Below are 20,959 nucleotides of genomic sequence, written 5' to 3'. Positions count from 1 at the left end.
AATGACGTTAAAAAACAAAAAAACAAAATTTAAAGAATATTAAAAAGGATATTATCAATTTTAAGAAATATTATATGTATATATGTATGTTCCTTTTTTTTTTATTCTAACGCTTGCAGCAATATATCAAAATCGTCTTTATTTTGTTCTCTCGCATTAATTTGTGTATTGTTTTCATTGTTCTTATTTGTTTCTTCGATTTTCTCATTTTCTTTAGAATTTTCCATTTTATTTTTTTCTTCTTGAATAGATATCTGTTTTCTTAATTCATCATGTATTTCAAGAAATAGGGAATCATCTAAGGAGTTTAAAATGTCGCGAGTAAAAATAGTTGATCTTTTTTCATTTTCACAATGTTCTAATGCTCCATCAGTTATATATAAAATAAACATAGATAAACACTTACTTAATGTTTGAACAGCTTCTTTTCTAATTTTATAATTTTTTAGATTTACATTATTATGTATTGTTTTTAAAATAACACTATTAGGAAGTCCAAACATTGTCTCTTTGATCAAGTTTATATTTTCTATATTATTTTTATTTTCCATTTTCTTGTCAAACTCAAAAAAAAAACTCTTTAAGAATGAATTATAAACAATTCTTTGTTATTCATCAAATAATAAAAACAAGTAATGTCTTCATAAAATAAAATATAGACACTTGAAAAAAAAAAGGAAAAAAAAATTTTGTGTGATTATTTTAAATAAAAGCAAATGTAAATATTAGAATAATTAAAGTACTTCATATATTTTACTACTTTTGCAGTAAAATTTTTTTTTTTCAATATTTCTCATGTGTGTATTTTTTGCATATTAAACTGAAAATAAATAATAATTCATCCTTAATAGTTTTTTATTTTTACATAAATATAAAAAAATTAGCATTAAAAAATTGGACTTTTAATAATAACATTATTTCCTTTTTTTTTATCGAAATTATTTTTGTAGCTTTTTTTTTTTTTTTCTTTTTTTACTCCATAATGTATAGCAAATTAAAAAATTAAAAAACTTCTTAAGAATATCAAATAATTTTATTTTAATTTTATTTTACTTTATTTTTTCAAAATAAATACTACAAAATTTTATTTACTATTGCTTGTATTAAATTTATTGCATACAGTCTTTAATAAAACTTTTGAAAAAAAAAAAAATAATAATAAAATAAATACTATGCAAATAAATATTTTAATGATAAATTCATTGAAATAGAATTAAAAAAAATAGTACATATAATAATTATGTAAAATATAAAGAATATTTATTTTGAAACGAAAACTAACAAAAAAGAAAAAAAAAATGAACAAAAAAAAATTAAAATTTTTTTGCAGAGAATAATATTAAATTCTGAATTTTAGAATTTTAAATAAGAAAATTATCTTAAAAATTAAAAAATATATATTTTTTGTAATATCAATCCTTAAAAAAAAAAAAATTTGTTACTTAAATATAGGATTACGCATATTTAATAATGATTGTTCATATGTCTTAATATCTAAATTTTTACAATAAGACTTTTCTTTTGAATTAGTAAATGGGATGTTGCTTTTATCATATTCTAACTCGTGCACTTCATCAATATCTATTTCTACACAATTTTTATCTTTACAGCATTTACCATATATATTACATTTATTTTTGATCTTGTTAAAACAATTTATAGATAAGAAAGATTTATCTTCTTTTAATTCATAAAACGTAATAAAACTTTTACATGTTATTTTTTCATATATTTTTATGATGATATGCTTTATTATAATAAACATCATTCGTATACAGTTAAATGTATCATTAATAGTAAAGATTATGTTTTGAAATGCATAAAATAACATAAGTAAATGTATATGTAAATTATTATATACGTAATGATAACAAAAAAAATTAAAACTATTTTCATATATATCTCTATGTATATATATATTATAATAAATAGATAAAATATATATTCCCATAAATAAAACATAATGAGCAAAAAAATAACAAAATATTTTATATAAAATCCCATATAAAGTTAAGATAACACTGAATTTATTATTATCTTTTATGAAAATTTTTAATATAAATAAAGAAAATACAATTATTGATATTACTAATAATTCTCCAAAAAAGGAATAAATAGCATATTTATATATTTTATTCATTTCAGAATAAATGAAATTCATAATATTTTCATCATCAATTAAGTTAACAATATCTATTTCTTTAATCAAATTATTTACGTCATTTTCATTTATATCAGAATATTTACCTTTATTTATTGTAGTATCATTAGTTTTATTTAAATATGTCGTCTTTATTGCATTTATCTTATTATTGTTATTTTCATTATTATTATTATTAATATCTCTGTCGTCTATTTCTTTATTATTCCTAAAAAGAATGCTTAAAAAAGCATTTCTATTTCTCGATTTTTCATCTTCATCTATTAATATATTAGAGTTTAAATGCACATCATCCATATATTTATTATTATCTTTATTTAATTCTATACTATTTCTAATAATTTCTTTCAGCTTTTCATGTTCTCTTATGTATTTATTTGAAAAATTCATTTCTAATTGACTATTAGTATGTGGAAAATGAATTATTAGATAAATTCCTATTATTATATTAACAAATAAAGATATTAATCTTAGATATAATGCAAATTTTTCTTTGTTTTTTCTATTATCTTTATAAATCATTTCAGATGTATAATAATACGCGTCATTATAATAAGACATTTGCTTTGACAGTTGTTTTTCATCTTTAAAAATGTTTTCCTCTTCATTTATATTATCTATTGATAACATAAAATATTTGGATAAATTCTTCATTTTCTTTTTAATATTACTGTTGCTATAAAGTTCATTATTCTTACTTTCATATACATTTTTTTTTTCTCCTTTCTCTTTTTTCCTATTTTTTTTTATGTATTTCTCTTTATTACAGGAAGTAAATCCATTTTGTATAGTCAAATTTTTTTTCTCCTTATTTTTTTTTTTTATCTCCAATTTTCGTTCCATTTTATCTTTTTCATAATTTTCATTTTCATCATCTTCATCTTCATCTTCATCTTCACTTTCATTTTCACTCTCACTTTCACCTTCACATTTATTATATATTTTCTCATTATAGTAGCCAACATTTACTTTCTTCAGATCATTTTCATTTTGTAATTCTTGATTTTCTAATAATATATATTTATTATCATTTTCATCATAATTTGATTCTTCCCTTAATACGTAGCTGCTTATAAAGGAATATATTGTTAATAAGCTACTGTCATTTTTTTCACTCATTTCTTTATTTTTTTGAAGAGAATTGTCTTCATACTTATTTATATCATTTTTATTAGAATATTTTCTATTATCCATTTCTTTTTTTATATTTGAATGACTTTTCATATACTTTTTTTTTGTTTTATTTTAATGTTTTTCTACAATTTTCTATCATAGCATTTAATATTTTTATTAATAATTTACTTAGTTCTAATCTAATTCCCTACTTTTTAAAAATTTTTGATAACTAAAAAAAAAAAAATTAAGAGGAAAATGATTTAAAAAAAGTACAGTATGCAATTATTTACTATGTAAAAAGAACTAAAGCACAGAAATGCATTTCAAATTTTGATAATACCATTTTTTTTTTTTAATTTATTATTACAAAAAAAGTAAAATTTTAAAATAGAATTAATAGTTAAACAGAAAAAATACATATTGTTTTTGCTTTATTTTTTCATATACTAACATGCTATTTACAAATATAGAATTTTTTTTTAGTCAATGATGTGTACTAAATAATAATATATATATATATTTTAATCGTACTACGTAGAAAAAACGAATTATTACAAAGAAAAAATAATAAATACAAACAAAAATGAAATAACAAAAATAGGCAAATAAATCAACAAATGAGAGAGTAGAAGAAAAAAAAAAAAATGTTGCAAAGTTATTTAAACAAAATAAAAATTATTTGATTGCACATTTAATAAAATAAAAAAAGAAAAAAAAAAGAAAAAAATTGGATATTCTTTTTACATATATCTATCAATGATTTCTTTATTATTTATAGATATTTTAAAAATTTTTATATTAATGAAAGCTTAAATAACTTTTGGTAAGAAATTTAAAAATAATATACTATTATATATAAATTTTTTCCTAATATACACATGAATAAGAACATTTATTTTCTACATATATTTCAGTTCACAGAAAAATTTCACTAAAAATAATTAAATGCATATATAAATTAGACATTTTATAATGTCTATTTGTTAAAATATTTTTAAACTGCCATTATTTCTTAATTTCAAATTATCATGATAAATATAAAATTTATAATATAAAAAAAAAAAAAAATTGAAATGTTAAAAAAACAAATAAATTTAGTGGGAGAATATACATAAATGTGTTGACTAAAAACTAGAAATCAAAATATAAAATTTTTTAAATATCTATAACTATATTATTGGAATTATATATAATGCAAAGAAATAGATATGAAAATGTATATTTTAAGGATATAAGAAGCAAAATAAAATTTTTTTTTAATTAATTTTATGAAAATATTATATCTAATAAAAACATGAAATATTAAGTAATAATTTTAGTGAAAATTATAAATACTATACAAGCATACAAATACAAAAATAAAAAAGTTTTTTTAGTGTTTATACTTCGGTACTAACAGATTTTTTTTCTAAAAAAAAAAAATTAAGCTTTATTTAAAAATATAATTAAATAAATGTGATTAAAATAAAATAAAATATTGTCTCCATTTTACATTAATAGATAAATTAATATTAATATTTAATAAATATATATTATTATCATTTGAAATTACAATTTTTTTTAATATTTTTCTATTTTTTTATATAGGGTAAAAAATATTTCATTTTATATAAAAGAAATGGCAATTTTATTTTATTTTTTAATTGTGCATTTACCAATTTTTGTTTATTAAAAATACGTATATTTTAGTTTGGGAAAAAAAAAAGAAGATATGCTTTTATTTTTATTTAACACTTTTAAGTTTCCTTCAGTAAAAATCTGTACTTCATAATACATAAATTTTATTTTTTTATTATTCTAATTTTTAAACTAAAATATATCTTTTAATACCATAATTTTTTTTTTTTGTTTATTATTAGGGCGTATTAAAAAAAAAAAAAAAAAATAGACTTATTATATACATTATACATTTTATTTTTTGTTTTTAATAATTGTGTATTTTTTTCATAATAATTGTCTGATATTGTGATATAGTAAAATTTTAATATTTGTTTAATGCAAAAGCTCGTAACAGAATTACTCATTTTTTTTTATTTTTGTATTAGAAAAAAAAAAAAAGACATAATTTTTCTTTTTTTCTTTTTTTTTTTTAAACAATCATAAATTTTTAATAATATCATATTTCTTTGTTTGAATTCATAAAATAAAATACATTCAATAATTTTTTTATAATTTAAAAAAAAACTATGAAAGATGGATAAATTTTCCTTAACTGACGAAGATACCAATTATAAAACTGAAATTTCTTCGAATTCTTTAGAAAATAATTATGATACATATAAAAATTGTGATAGAAATTTAAATAAAAATATATCTGAAAATGAGTCTTTCCCAGTTGATAATAAAAAGTAAATTCATATACATATATATATATATATATATATATATATATATACAAGTCATAATAAGTAGTAAATTCAAAATAAATAAAAAAAAATAAAACAAAGAAATGAGTACATAGATATATGCTAATCTAATAAATATTTTTAATTATAAGTTTTTAAAATTTTTATTAAAATTAATGAAATATATATAATAAAATATACATTAATAGTAAAAGAAATAAAAATTTTTTTTTTCTTTCTACATTTAGAGCATATAAATGCATTAGTTGCAGCAGAACAGTGGATGATGTTTTAGTTTTATCTTGCAAGCATTTAATGTGCCTTGTGTGTGCTAGTTTACAATTACAAGAAAAATATGAGAAAATTTTGAAAAAATGCTCAAAAGAAAAAAAAGTAAACATATTAGAAAATCATAACATAAATGAATGTTTTATTAATCCTAAAGATACGAAAAAAGCTATTAATGATGATAAAATAGATGGTGTATTTAAAAAAGAAAAATTAGGCTATATTACATGCTTTTTATGTGATATCAAAAATAAACTTACCATAGAAACAATTGAAGTATTAACAAAAATAGGTTTAATTTCTTCTGATGTTTTAAATGTTCATACTATTTTCTTTAATTCAGATAAAGATACACAAAATAAAAACAATGAAATTAAAGAAGAATATATAAAAAAAATGGCAATACAATTAAATGATACTTTAAATAGTGATTGCTTGAAAAATGAAAATTTAAAAAAATTATTGATATCAAGTAAAAAGTATAATTATATAGATGAGCAAATTGATGATTTAAATAAATATTCATATATTTGTAATATTTGTTCATATAATGAAGCCGTAATATACTGCAAAGATTGTGTAGAATATTTATGTAAAGAATGTTGTAATAATATTCATGAATTAGATATATTAAAAAAGTTAAAAATGAAAAATTATAAAACTCATGATTATTATGATATCGATAAAAATGTTATTAATCTTAAGAAAATAGTTAAAGAACCAAAGAAAGTTTTAAAAATAACACAGGAAGATATAGAGATAATTAGTGATACGAATGAAGAAAGTTTTCATGAAAAAGATTTAGGAAGTAATTGTAAGATTTATGATGATGAATCAGATTTTGATAATTATGATGAAAAGCATTTTTATGAAAGACAAAAACGATTTATTGAGAAAGAAGAAAAAAAAAAAAAAAATATAAATATTTCAAATAATCTGAATAATTTAGTACAAAATATGAAAAATGAGAGTAATTTTGAGAGTGATAATTCTTCTATTAAAGGAACAATTGGATCAACTTGTGTAACAAATGAAAATTCAGTAAATATAAAAAAAAAAAAAAAAAAAAGGAAAATGATGAAGAAAATATATAAAAAATTAAATAATGAAAGCAATATTTTACAAATAAAAAAAAATAAGGAAAAAGGAAATTATCTAAATAATGATAATGAAAAAAAGGGAGATATATATTGTTTGACAAGCAAAAGTGAATTTACTGGTTCAAGTGATGAATCCATGTATTATAGTAATTCAGACAAGGAGATAGGTATAACAAATATAAAGAATATTTTAGATAATAATTTAGAAAAACCAAATGAAAATCCTGTTAATAGTAAAGATTTCACATCAATACAAAATATTAGATGTCATCAACACTTTAATTATCCAATACATTACTTTTGTCACACTTGTTGTACTAAATGTTTTTGTTCTGAGTGTGCAATAAATGGGACTCATACTAATAACTGTAATATTGAAAATATAAATAATGCTTTTATAACAATTTTAAATAAATACTTAATCAAATGGAATGAAATAATAAGTGATTTAATAAACGATTTAGATAGAAATTTTTATGAATCCCTTGAAGATACTAAAAACGAATGGTCATTATTATTAAGTGAATGTTATTGTGATTTGAATAGTAAAGTAAGTTACATAGTTAATAATTTATCTAAAAAAGAAAAAGAAATATTTCAACAGTTCGATTCTTATATGGAAAATTTCAAAAAAGAAAATTTGGAATATATTGATCTTTTATATTCAAAATATGAAGACATTGAAAAAACAATAAAAATGATTAGAGATAACAAATTTCAAAATAATCCAATTAATATCATTAAATTTTATCAAAAAAATATAAATTTTATAGATAAAACTATGTTATTAAACAATGATTTTAAACCAATAGAAAATCTATCAAAAATTAGAGAAAGTAAAATTTTTTATATGGACTTATATGCTTCTCAAATAATGAGTTATTTAAGATTTTTACAATCCTTTTTAAATCAGAGTAGTTTAATAAGTTCATCGTAAAATATTATTTACAACATCTTTATGGAACACGTTTTGTTAAAATAGCTTAATTTTTTTTTTTTTATTATAAATATACAAGGGAAAAACATATTAATATCATTTCTGCTTTTAGTGTTATCACGATTAAATACATACAAATACATTTATTTGTACAAACTAATGTTAAACCTAATACTTTTTTAAATTCATTTATTTCACATGATTTTTTAGTAATAATAATTTTAATAAAATTATTTATGGCACAAAATTTTTTTTTTATATGCAATCCCATTTCTAATTATTAAAATGAAGATTTGAAAATATAATTTTTTCATTATTTTATATTTATTTATTTTATATATATATATATATATATATATTTTTGTACATATATAAATATTATAATTTGCGTTATTTTAAAACTTTAACTCCTATTTTTTAGTAAATATATATTTATATATATAATACATTTGTAAATATGTAATTTATGAGCTTTTTATTATATATAATAATATATTAAAATTTAAAATATTATTTATAAAAAAAAAGAGATAAAATTTTGTACTTTTAATTTTTTATTCTAAGTGATATTTTAATCCTAATAAAAAAATAAAATTAATTTGAAATTATAAAAAATAAAAATATACAATAAAGATCATAAAATATATTTTTTAAAATATAGTACCACTGGTTATATGTCTTTATATATTCACAAAAAATATAAAATTCTCATTTTTTATTTTTTTTTAATTTTATATATTATATATTTTTGAAGTTACATGAAAATTAAAATGTGAAGAAAATATGTTAGTAAATTAAAATTTTTACACTGTTAAAAAAAAAAAAATTAAAAAAGATATTGAATATTTTTCATTGGAAATAAAAATAATGATTTAAATTAAAAAAAAAAAAAAAAAAAAAAATTAAAAATTTTTATATTTTAAACTGAAGCCACATCGTAAAAAAACTATAAAGAATATTGTGAGAAAATATAATTAAAAAATTGATGATTAAAGAAATTTAAAAAAAAATTAATGAATGTAATTTTTAAAAGTATGTATTAAGTGAAATATTGAAGATGATAAAACAACTGAAAAAATAAGGATGTATTTAAAATTTAAAAATGAATAAAGATAAAGTTATTAAAATAAATGATAATGCTGATAAAAGCAATTTAAATAATTCAGAATATAAAAAAAAAAATGCTAGTGTAAGCAAGTTAAATGATATCAGTAATAATAATAATGTAAATATAAAAGAAGGTAAAGAGAATAATAGGAAAAACTTAAAAAATTGTGAAAATGATTTGTCGATAAAAAGTAAAAATTTTGATAATAAACTTTTGCAAAACAACGTAAGAAAAAAAATTGAAGAAAATAAAGTTAAAAAGGATCAAGATCATAGACCAAAAGATAATAATGGAGATTATATAAATAATTGCGAAAATATTGATAAAAAGAGGAACTATGAAAATAATTATGAAAATAATTCGAAAACAAATAATAAAAGTAAATATAAACAAAATAATAATTATGATGAAAAATATGAAAAGGAAAAAGAAATAGAGAAACAGAAATATAAAGAGAATATAACAATTAAAAAAAAGTTGCATCGAGATAAAAATGATATATATGAGAAAGATTATGAAAATGAAAAAGATCGAAATTGTAAATACAAGGTACATAAAAAAGAAATGAAAGATGAAAGAGAAAAAAAAGATGGAAGGAAAAATTATGATAAAAATTATGAAAAGGTTAAAAATTGTGAAAAAGATGAAAAATGTGATAAAGACAAATGCGAAAAAAAAATTCCAGATAAAAAGAAAGAAAAAGATGAATATGTATGTAATGTAAATTCTAAAAAAGATAAAGCAATAACAGAAAGAAAAATATCTAATGATAAATATGATAATAACAAAAAAGAAAAAGTTTATGATAAAGAAAAATATGATAATAAAAACAATAAATCAAAAAAAGTTAAAAATGAAAATGATAAAATTAGAGAGAATAAAAATTATTCAGAAATGAATGATAACAAAAAAAATAAGTATGAACAAATAGGAAAACATAGTAATGAAAGAGAAAAAAATGAAAAAAAAAGAAATAAAAAAGATTATTATGATGATGAAGGAAAATATAAAGATAAAGACTACTACAGGGACAAATATAATGCTAGACATAAAAAAAGTAGTTCATGCAACAAACAGAACAAGAAAAAAGATGATTTTAAAAAATATGAAAAGGGTGATTATAATAAACATGAAAAAGATTATTACAAAAAATATGAAAAAGGTGATTATAAAAAATATGAAAAAAGTTCTAAAAAATATGAAAAAGACGAGTTACATATAAGAAAAGATAATTATGGAGAACATGATAAGATGATAAACAAAAAAAATAAAATATATGATATAGATAGGTACAATGAATATGAAAAGAATCCTAAGGAAAACGAAATTTATAATGGTAAAAGGAAACATGATTCCACAGAAAAGGAAAAAAGCAATTTCAGAAAAAAAATTCATTTAGAAGATCTAAAACATTCTGATTCCTCAAATAACAAAGAGAACAAAAAAAATTCAGAAGATAAATCTAAGAATGAAAATCGTTTAAAATCAACAAAAAATAATAATGATATAAATAAAATGGTAAAGGAAAATGAAGAATATAAATTAAATAATTCTAAAAATTATCATGAAAATAATTATAATAATCATGAATATGGTAGTAATAAGTTAAAGAAAATTAGTATAGAGAATGAAACTAAAAAAAAGAAAGAAGATGAAAAAGAAAAGGAAAGAGAAAACATAAGTAATGAAGTTAAGGAAAAGCAAAATTTTAATCCATCTGGTTTATTGGCAAAAGATAAAAATTACAAAAATGGAGTTGAATTAAAATATACTGAAAGTGTTGATGCTGAAATTCCAGATAAAAAATGGCGTCTTTATATGTTCAAAGATTGTAATAACAATGAGCCTCAAAGTAAATTAATAAAAAAATTAAATTAATAAATAAAAAGAAAAAGAAAATAGAAATGATTAAAGTGCAAATATGAATATACGATAATTTATGAAAAATAAAATAAAATTTCTATTATTTTTTATTAATATTTACTTTTTCAAATTATATATATATATATATATTTTTTGTAGAAATATTACATATACATGAAAAATCTTGTTATTTAATTGGAAAGGAAGATTTAGTTGTAGATATAAAATTAAATAATATTAGTATATCAAAACAACATGCAGTTATACAGTTTAAAAGACATGAAAATAAAATTTTACCTTTTCTTGTCGATCTGAATAGTACAAATGGATCATATTTAAACAATGAACAGATAGAGCCAAATAAATTTTATGAGTTGAGGTATTTATAATATTACAATAAGTCAATATATATATGTTAATTTTATTAAACTTTTATCAATATTTTTATTTTATTACCTATTTATTTTATATATATATATATATATATATATATATATACATGTTCTTTTTCCTTTTTAGAGAAACGGATATTTTAAGATTTGGAAGTTCAGTTCGTGAATTTGTATTACTTCATGATACTTGTCATATCAATTAAGATAATTGAATTTTTTTAATTTAAAATGTGAAAATGACTTTTTTTGGGAAAAAAAAATATGCATATATATGCAACTATTATTTTACACACCATTTATAAATATTAAATTTCTCAAAAATTTTATTTCCCCTATTTTTTATTTAATTTTATGTTTATTGATACCATCATATTCTTATTTTAACTTTTTTTTTATTTCTATTGTTTTATTTTTATAGTATAATTTTATTTGTAACTTAAAAGTTTTTAAGTTATTAAAAAATAAAAGTGAGTTAAAAAAAATAAAATAAAATAAATTATGTATTATTTTGTTTTATTATGAAAATTAACTTAAAAAAATAGAAAAAAAGTTCATGAAATTATTTTCATTAAAAAAGAATTTGTTCAAATTTTTTAAACACTATTTGTCTATACATAAAAAATATTAAATAAATATAATAGTAATTCCCCAAATATATATATATAGAATAATAAGACACATAATAGAAAATTGATTAAAAATTGTTTTTCAAAAAGAATACAAAAAAAAAAAAAAAAAAAAAAAGGCAAATAAAAAGTAATTTTCGTGTATTATTTTGAAATATGTATATATATAATTTTATGAAAAAAATTATCTTAGTGATCAAACTTATAAATATTCATATTTTCAAAATTGTCATTTATATCATCTAATGCCTTAGTTATTTCGTCAATTTCATCAAAATTTATGTCATTCGAATCAGCGTTACTTATATCATCAACTTTTTCGCTAGAACTGTTTTGATCTTTAATTATATGATCATTCTCTAAATTATTATAATTATCATCATTTCTTTTAAGTTCAACACTTTCTGAATTAAGTTCCTCTTGAATTCCAGAAATGTTTATGTCATTTTTTGAATTATACCGTTGTTCATCACAGCAACAATTATCATTACTATTCAATTTATTCATGTTCTTTTCCGAAATATTCATAGAATTATTTTCATTTTGAATATCAACATTTATAGGGTCAATATTTTCGTTTATATTTATAGTTTCATTATTGGCTTCCTCTAAAGAAAAAGTATAATTTTTTTTATCAATATTTTCTAAAGAAGTAAAATCTTTTTCTATCTCCTGTAGGTTCATATTATGTGCGTCTAAAACAGTACTCTTATTTTCAAATTTCTCTACGCTATGAAATTTTTTAATAATGTTATTCATACTTATATTTTCTTCATCATGCTTTTCTTTAAATTTATCATTATTTAAATTGTTCTCATTTTGTTCATATAAATCTACATTATCCTTTTCTTTTGTAAAATATATGTTATTTTCATATTCATTTTCATTGCTTAAGAATATATCATCTCGCTTTTCGTTTGAATTTTCTAAAAAATCATTTTTCTTTTTGTTTATATCTACCTTATCACAATTATTATTAATGGTATTAAAATCAAATGTTTCGAATAAATAATCATAATTATTTTCATCAAAATTATCTCTTGCATATTTTTCTTTTTCATATATTTCTTTTTCTACAATTTTCTTTTTACTTTTATTATCTGAATGAAGTAACTTGTTTATACCTCCATTAGAATTTTCTCTGTTTATTAAATAATTAAATGAATCATTTTGACTTTCATTATATGAACTTACATCATTTGAATTTTTTTCTTTAATATACCTTATATTTAAAGTTTCTACATTAACGTAGTTAATATTCATATATTTATTTTCTGTTTTAGTATTACTGTTGTAATCATCTTCTCCTGTAACATTATTTTCAATATTATTAGAAATTTCATCAACGTTATTAAATGAAATTTTTTTTTCAAAGTTACAATGTCTTTCTTTCGAAATGTTCACATTATAATTTTCTATTTCAAAATTATTTTTATTTGTTGAATGATATAAACTATAGTTATTTTCTTCTTTTTCAGTTTTCTTACAATCATTATCAGTCACACTGAGATCTATATCTCTTTTATCTTTATCAAAGTTATTCAACTGATTAACATTGTTATTACTACATTCTCTTAAAATAGAAATTTTCGAGTTTTCATTATTTACATATTTATGATTTGTATAATTTAAATCATTCACTTCATTTATATTAAAATCACTGTTATTTACTTCATCTAATTTCGATATTTTCTCATTATATTTTTGATTATTCATAGTGCTATTATTAGTTATTTCACAATTTTGCTTTTCATTTTCTATTTTAATATGGTATAAATTATTTCTTATCACATTCTCTTGATTATCGTCATTTTTATTAAAGATATCTAGTTCTTCTTTTTTTTTACTACAAATATAATTTTTATCATTATTGAAGTTTAATTCATTAAATACACTATATTTGTCATAAATAAAATTATTTTCATTAACTGTTTCATTTTTTTCTTTTTCTTCATCTTTAAAAAAGGAAAACACATTTTCATTATTAAATAAACTTCCTAGTGGATTTCCATCAGAAGTATTACTAAAATTACCTAATGATTTATTAAAAAATGTTTTATCAGTTTTACATTCTTCATTGTTTTTATCTATTCTTTCATTATTCCATGGATCATATTTATTAAAAATTATGTCATTTATATTATTTAATTCTAAATTATCTTTTTTTTTTTTTTTTTTTTTTTTTTTTTTCATGTTCATATTCATGTTCCGTTTCTTTTTCTTTTTCTATTTCTTGCTGTTTTTCTTTTTCTTCTTTTTCTTTTTTCTCCTCTTCTAACCTGTTTAAAACACCAATTTGATCATTAATATAAAGAAGTGAATTTAATGTAACAGAAACATTAGTGTTTCCTTTATAATCTGACAATTTATTTATACATTGTATAATATTCTCTTTAAATGTTGATACTATATTAATGCATTTAGTTCTTTCTTCATCATGATTCATTTTTTGAATATCCTTCAAACTCTTCATAATATTATTTATTTGAGTTAAATTTAAAGGTAATTCATGTAAAATATTATCATCTGAAAATGAAGGGGATGTTTCTGCATTTTTAACTAAAAATTTTTCTGATTTATTAATAACTGGAAAGGAGACACCTTTTTCTTTTAATGATTTATATTCAGAAAATATAGCTGATGCTACATTTTGATGAAGAATAAAAGAATCATGCCACAACTGCATCATAAACAAAATTTTTCTTTTTATAAAATGAAGTCTGGGATCAGTTGCCACACCTGGGTGAATTATAGGAACAATAAGAAATTTAGACAATTTCGATTTCACATTTTTTGTAAGAGATTTTTTTAAAGTTGTTGTTCTTAATAATTTACCCAATTTTTTCATAAAGCTTTCATCAATAAATCTAACAAAATATAATCCTAAATTTCTAACGCAGAAATTTAAAAATTCTAAAGATATAACTACTTCTTCAGGAACATGTTTTCTTTTTATTTTCTTTCCAATAAATTTAATTGTTAAAATAATTACATTAATTTTATATTGCATATAATTTAACACGTTATATGCTCTATATATATCTAAAAATATTATATCATTTAAACAATTTATATTCTTATCATTATATTTTATCATCTCATTAGAATCAATATTCCCATGATTTCTTAATAAATTATCAAGGCATGTAAAATATGTTTGATCATTTGTTATATTTCTTAAATTATTTATTTCATTAATAGAATTGTTACCAAATCCAGTTATGTGATAATTTTTATTTAACATTTCCTTATTATTCAAAAAATTTTCCAAATTTTTGCTATTTAGTACTTCACCACATTGTTTTTCATCATTTCCTCTGTTACTATTGTTATTAAATTTATTATTATTATCAGTTATTTTATCATTATTCATAATTTGTTTATCACTGTTGTAATATCTTTCACTTTTTTTATCATTTTTAGTATAAGAGTAATTATCAAGATTATTAAATAAACTAGAATCATTTGTTCCTCTATTGTTTTCTAAATTTATTTTATCTTGTGTATTTTTCAAATTATTCAAATTATTTACGTTAGTTGAATAATTTATATTCCTAACTTGATTTCCATAAAATGTATTATTTGAAATGGTTGATAAATTATTATTATTTGTATTTTTCATGCTATAATTTATATTGTTTAGCATATTGTTAAAAGATTTCATACAATTATTTGATAAAGAACTAATGTTAGAGCTATTAAATATTCCTGATTTTTTTTTTTCTGATTTTCTACTTTCACTAGAATAATTTCTTCTTAAATTTGGTTTTATATTTATATGTGATGAATTATTATTAAAATTTTTATTCTCACTTTCTATTTTTGTAAAACTATTGCTCCAACTCGTATTTCTCGTAGTTTCTTTAATGAATATATCTTCATTTTGTAAATTTATTTCATTATCTTTTGCATCTTTTCTTTTTCTTATTCCTCTATAATCCATTATATAATGTTCTAACACATATATATATATATATATGTATAAATTTAATAAAAAAAAAAACCTATAATAATTTTATATAAATATATTTAAAAAAAAAAAAATATATACAATAATAACGAAATTTTAAAAATTTTCCATACAATATATATTATTACAAAATTAATAATACAATTTTCTTTTCATATAATTCTATATTACAAATTATAAGAAAAAAAAAATTTATGATACATATATTTATTGTTACATTCTTTTATAATTATTTAAAAACATAAATTTTTTTTTTTTTCTCTTTATATATTTAAATATACAAATAAGTTAATATCTTTTAATAATGTGAGTTTTGTTATTTCTTATAAATTACATACGCCCTTAAATTTTTTTTTTCCAAATACAAATATATACAAAAATCATAAAAAAAATATATATATTATAAAAAAAAGGGGCAGATAAACACATAAAAATCTATAAATTATTACTAATATTAAATTTAGCTATGATAAATTAAATTAAAAAGATTTATGTTAAAAAAAAAGATAAACATATTTTTTAATTGACGTAATTATACTACACAGAAAAAATAGTAGTAATATATATATTTTTTTAATTAGTAATTCTTTTTTTTTATTTAAAATAAACAAAACTGTTAATTTAAGTATACCTATTTTTCTTTAAAATAAACATAAAATTTAAATAATTATACTCAAACATATATATATATATATTATATATTCAATGAAAATAAAATATATTAAACAACAAATATAATAGTGAATTTACATAAATTTTTTTTTTTTTTTTAATTTTATTGCACACGTCTAATATTTTATATTTGATACTTCAAGATTTTTGCCGAAATAAAAAAGAAAAATTTTAAATAATATATTAAAAAAAACAAAGAGAAAAAAAAATTAAGAGATAATAAAAAAATTATCATAAAAAAACATAAAAGTAGTAACAAAAAAAAAAAAAAAAAAAGAGAATAAGGCATATAAGTATTACAAATTATTCTGAATTTTTTTTTTTTTTTAAAAAAATTTATAAATGTTAACTTTTACATATATACATTTTTTCTAATTGAAAAGAAAAATATCAGAGTAAAATTAAAGAAAAATATGTGGGTAATATAATTATATATATGAAATAGAATTAAGAAAAATTTGAGAAAGATAACATATATATATATATATATATATATATATATATATATATATTTCGTATATATAAAAAATAATATATTATTTATTAACATTTTCAATTAAAAAAGAAGAGGAGCCTCATTTTATTAGGAGATATTAAGAACTAAAGTACATTAAATATATACATTTATATTCTTCTTTTTCCCTTTATAAAGGTCAATTCCGTTTAATTTTACATATCCATTAAAATAATAACAGAATATATTGTTTGTGCTTTATAGTAAAATTAAAATGATCTAATAAACGAAAAAAATAGATTCTATTTAATTTTAAATATAATAATTATTTTATTTTAAATTAAGTTGTATATTAGTTGTTGCAATTATTATAACTTTACACATTCTGAAAAAATCAAAAATGAAAAATATAGAAACTTTTCAATATTGTGAGTAAAAAAATATAATGCCATTATCATTATTACTTTTTTTGTTGACAACCTTTTATTCGAATTCGTTCTTTTGTTTAATATTGAAAAAAAAAAATCAAGCATTCATACCTGCAATTACCTTACCTAAAAGTAAAAAGAAAAGTATTTTAATATAAATATTAGTACTATCTAAGAAAATAACAATAAAAAAAAAATAGTTATAAGAAATATCCAAACTCTATAAAAATTACTCCATTAAATAAATAGAAATTAAAAAAAAAAAAAAAAAATTAAACTCTTACATTGTTTATAAATATCATTTTTTTTTTTTTTTTCATTATTTCTTAGATACTAATATACGAAACAAATATAATTATGTCAAAAATAATTACAAAAATGAAAAAATAAAAAAGAAAAAATATACAAATAAATATAAATTTGGATTATTAGATAAAGAAAATGAAGATAACAGATACAATGAATTAAATAATGAAGATAAATTTCATGAATATGGTGTATTAAAAGAAGAAAATTTATATAATGGATATGATGAATTGAACGATAAAATAAATTCAAATGATTATGAAGAAAAGATAAAGCAAAAGCAAAAGAAAGTAGGAAACCATAGATATAATGTATATGATAATGCAATAAAAAAGGATATAAAAGAAATAGACCTAGAAAATATTGATAAAATAGATAGAACAAAATATGAATTACCTCCATATATATATGAAGGAATAAAAGTTTATGAAGGTAAGTCAATGAATTATGAACCAGAAGTTTATGATTTTCATAAGTACAATAAATACTTTGATGAATTATGTAAAGAGAAAAAAGTGTTAATCGATTCATATCAATTGGATAAAAAATTACTAGATGAAACATATTTTGATGCAAAAAAAGGAGGACCTAAAACATTTGGTTTTAAATTTAAGCAAATTCAACCAGTAAAATATCATCAAGGAAGAGCATATACATATTTTTTTATGCATTCTCATGAAGTTGAGTTATCTCCTATTTTTTTAAATGCTTTTAGACGAGTAGCTATAAAGCATTTAAAAGGTGGAAGGGTCACGGCTTTAAGAATACCTAATATGAAACATGAATTTTATTGTATTGTTGGTGTTAGAGAAAATTTTTTTGATATAGCCCAGAACTTAAGGCAAATAACTTTTAAAAATGTACCTGAAGATGCAGATATGGATAATTATTTAATTGGAAAATTTAGAATAAAAGGCCCAATGATTGTTGTATCTGGACATATGCAATTACCTGAAAATGTTGAAATCATAAACAAAAATCAATATATATGTTCTGTAGCTGCAGGGAGTTATTTAGAGATGGATGTTAAAATAGAAAGTATTGAAGAATACGTAATGCCTGAATACGGGACTCAATCAAGAAATAGAGATATATGTAAAGATAATTTTATTCATTTTAGTAGTAGTTGTACTCCAGTAGAGTATTTTGGTTTTACTGGGCAGAGAAGAGGGATTAATTTAGATATTTTAGGTGAAATTAACATTGTTGAAATGCATACAGATGGGTCTATTGCACCTAAAACAGCTCTTTTGAAAACTATAGATTACTTATCAGAAAATTTTCAATATATAGAAAATGCTTTATATCATAATTGCCACACATGTGATGATGGTACTATTGAAGAAGAATTTAGGAACCCTGAATTTTACATGGATAAAGATAGGTATAGTGATGTTCCTTGGAATAAGTACAAAAGCACTGCAGAAGAATTAGAGGATACAAAAAAATGGTTATATAGAAAAGATGTACTTAGACAATATAATATAGATCCTGAAAGTGATGAATCAAAAGAAGAAAGAGAAGCATTATGGGATAAAAATCAAAAACTCCAAGAAGAAATTGAAAAAAGAAAAGAACAAATAAAAAAAGGACCTTCAGTGTCTGAAGGACAAATAGTTCCAAGTGATGAAAGGCATGATTGTTTGATTGATTGGCCTGTAGATAAATCAGAAAGAAATATGGATCCACCTCGGTGGGTTGTCGAAAGACCTTTAGAAAAAAATCCACATATAGGTAATGAAGAAATTTATGACGAAGGAATATGATAAAAAAAAAATGAAAAATGGAAAAAAATTAAATTTAAAAAAAAAAATGCCTAGTTAAATTTTATTATTTTACTCATCCAACTTAAAAAATTTATATGAAAACAAGTTCTTATTTTTTCTTTTTTCTTTTTTTTAATTTGCAAAACATGCAATTTAATAATGGAATAAGCACTGTTTTTAATATTATATATGCTTATGCAAATTCTACATTATATATGATGTTATGCTTTTTTTTAATAAAAAATTTCTTATAAAAAAGTTCTATTTTTATATTATGATTATGAAATAAGAAAATATTTTAAATCTTAATAAATATAATAAAAATAATAGAATTTTTATTTTATTTTGTTTTTTTTATTTTTTTTTTTAATTTTTATTCTATAATTAAAAATGTTTACACTTTTCAATGAAAAAATTTTTTGATAAATAATTTGAAAAAAAAATATATTTATTTTTTTGTATGATAAAATTTTTGTTAAATATACTTTTAAGGAAATTATACAGAAAAACATTTTAATAAAAATGTTTTTTAATTTTTTTTTTTAAATATATTTTAAAGTTAAAAAAAAAAAAAAAAATAATACAATACAATGTAATATAATATATGAGCATGCGATGAATAAAATAGCAATTTAAGTAACAATTTTTAGTTGTTGACAAAATTAATTTTATAAAAATTAAATTTATAATCTAATGAAACAACTTAAAATTTATGTATATTTTTATTTTAAATAGATTTGCTATGTCAAAAAATTTTATCTTTTTTTTTTTTAATATAATTTTTTTTAAATTATGAATCCTGTTTTAAATCTTTTAATTAAATAAAAAAATTTGCTTTTATTTTATTTTTTTTTTACAACATAAAATATTAGTATTTTCATCCTATCTCTTTAAATTTCTACATTAAATCCAACGTTTTTTCTAAGTTATTGCACACTTTAATGTATATAGATATTTATTATGTTTCCTATTTTTTTAATAATTTTTACTGAAAAGTTTAAGATTAACTCTAATTTTTTTATTATATATATATATATATCTTTTATTTTTTTATTGACTATATTTAAGCACTAAATACATATTAAATATATATAATTATTTTTATTTTATTTTATTCTTTTTTTTTGTACTTTTATATTTTTCTTTTAAGTTTCTACTGTATTGAACTTTGCATTCTTAGAGAGTTATTAAAATTTTAAAATAGGATTTACATTATCGTTTTAAGGATAACCGAAATATTATTCTCATTACAATTTTTAAATGAATGGAGTATTTTTTATGCTTAAAAAAAAATAAAAAATATATACAGACAAGTGAAATAAAGAAAAAAATAAAATAATTAAACAAATGACTAAACCTATGGAAGTATAGATAGTACTAATTTGTTATTTTGATATAATAGCATTATTATAATTTAAAATAGTAAA

General features: G+C 18.4%; 6 protein-coding genes across 6 annotated transcripts; 3 read left to right on the top strand and 3 right to left on the bottom strand.

Moving 5' to 3' along the window:
• Positions 1-101: 101 nt before the first annotated feature.
• PRELSG_1405900 (CCAAT-binding transcription factor, putative) lies at positions 102-551 on the bottom strand (the record flags this gene model as incomplete). Its single annotated transcript, XM_028679103.1, has 1 exon — positions 102-551. The coding sequence occupies one exon, from the start codon at positions 549-551 to the stop codon at positions 102-104; it is 450 nt and encodes a 149-aa protein (XP_028534850.1).
• Positions 552-1,438: 887 nt separating this feature from the next.
• Positions 1,439-3,385, bottom strand: PRELSG_1405800 (conserved Plasmodium protein, unknown function; the record flags this gene model as incomplete). The annotated part of the gene is made up of 1 exon (XM_028679102.1): positions 1,439-3,385. One exon carries the CDS (start codon positions 3,383-3,385, stop codon positions 1,439-1,441), a length of 1,947 nt encoding a protein of 648 aa, XP_028534849.1.
• Positions 3,386-5,470: 2,085 nt separating this feature from the next.
• PRELSG_1405700 (tripartite motif protein, putative) lies at positions 5,471-7,947 on the top strand (the record flags this gene model as incomplete). Its single annotated transcript, XM_028679101.1, has 2 exons — positions 5,471-5,625; positions 5,871-7,947. The coding sequence occupies 2 exons, from the start codon at positions 5,471-5,473 to the stop codon at positions 7,945-7,947; spliced, it is 2,232 nt and encodes a 743-aa protein (XP_028534848.1).
• A 1,102-nt stretch (positions 7,948-9,049) lies between these two features.
• Positions 9,050-11,513, top strand: PRELSG_1405600 (fork head domain protein, putative; the record flags this gene model as incomplete). Its single annotated transcript, XM_028679099.1, has 3 exons — positions 9,050-10,907; positions 11,078-11,297; positions 11,438-11,513. The coding sequence occupies 3 exons, from the start codon at positions 9,050-9,052 to the stop codon at positions 11,511-11,513; spliced, it is 2,154 nt and encodes a 717-aa protein (XP_028534847.1).
• A 612-nt stretch (positions 11,514-12,125) lies between these two features.
• PRELSG_1405500 (conserved Plasmodium protein, unknown function) lies at positions 12,126-15,879 on the bottom strand (the record flags this gene model as incomplete). Its single annotated transcript, XM_028679098.1, is given in 2 exon segments — positions 12,126-14,093; positions 14,095-15,879. Coding segments are annotated over 2 exon segments (3,753 nt in total).
• A 1,598-nt stretch (positions 15,880-17,477) lies between these two features.
• On the top strand, positions 17,478-19,532 carry PRELSG_1405400 (DNA-directed RNA polymerase alpha chain, putative; the record flags this gene model as incomplete). Its single annotated transcript, XM_028679097.1, has 2 exons — positions 17,478-17,592; positions 17,791-19,532. 2 exons carry the CDS (start codon positions 17,478-17,480, stop codon positions 19,530-19,532), a joined length of 1,857 nt encoding a protein of 618 aa, XP_028534845.1.
• Between the last annotated feature and the right edge of the window lie 1,427 nt (positions 19,533-20,959).

The sequence above is a fragment of the Plasmodium relictum genome, assembly GCF_900005765.1.
Source record: "Plasmodium relictum strain SGS1 genome assembly, chromosome: 14".
NCBI lineage: Eukaryota > Apicomplexa > Aconoidasida > Haemosporida > Plasmodiidae > Plasmodium > Plasmodium relictum.
The sequence above is the reverse complement of the archived record's forward strand: the minus strand, read 5'-3'. Positions and strand labels throughout refer to the sequence as shown.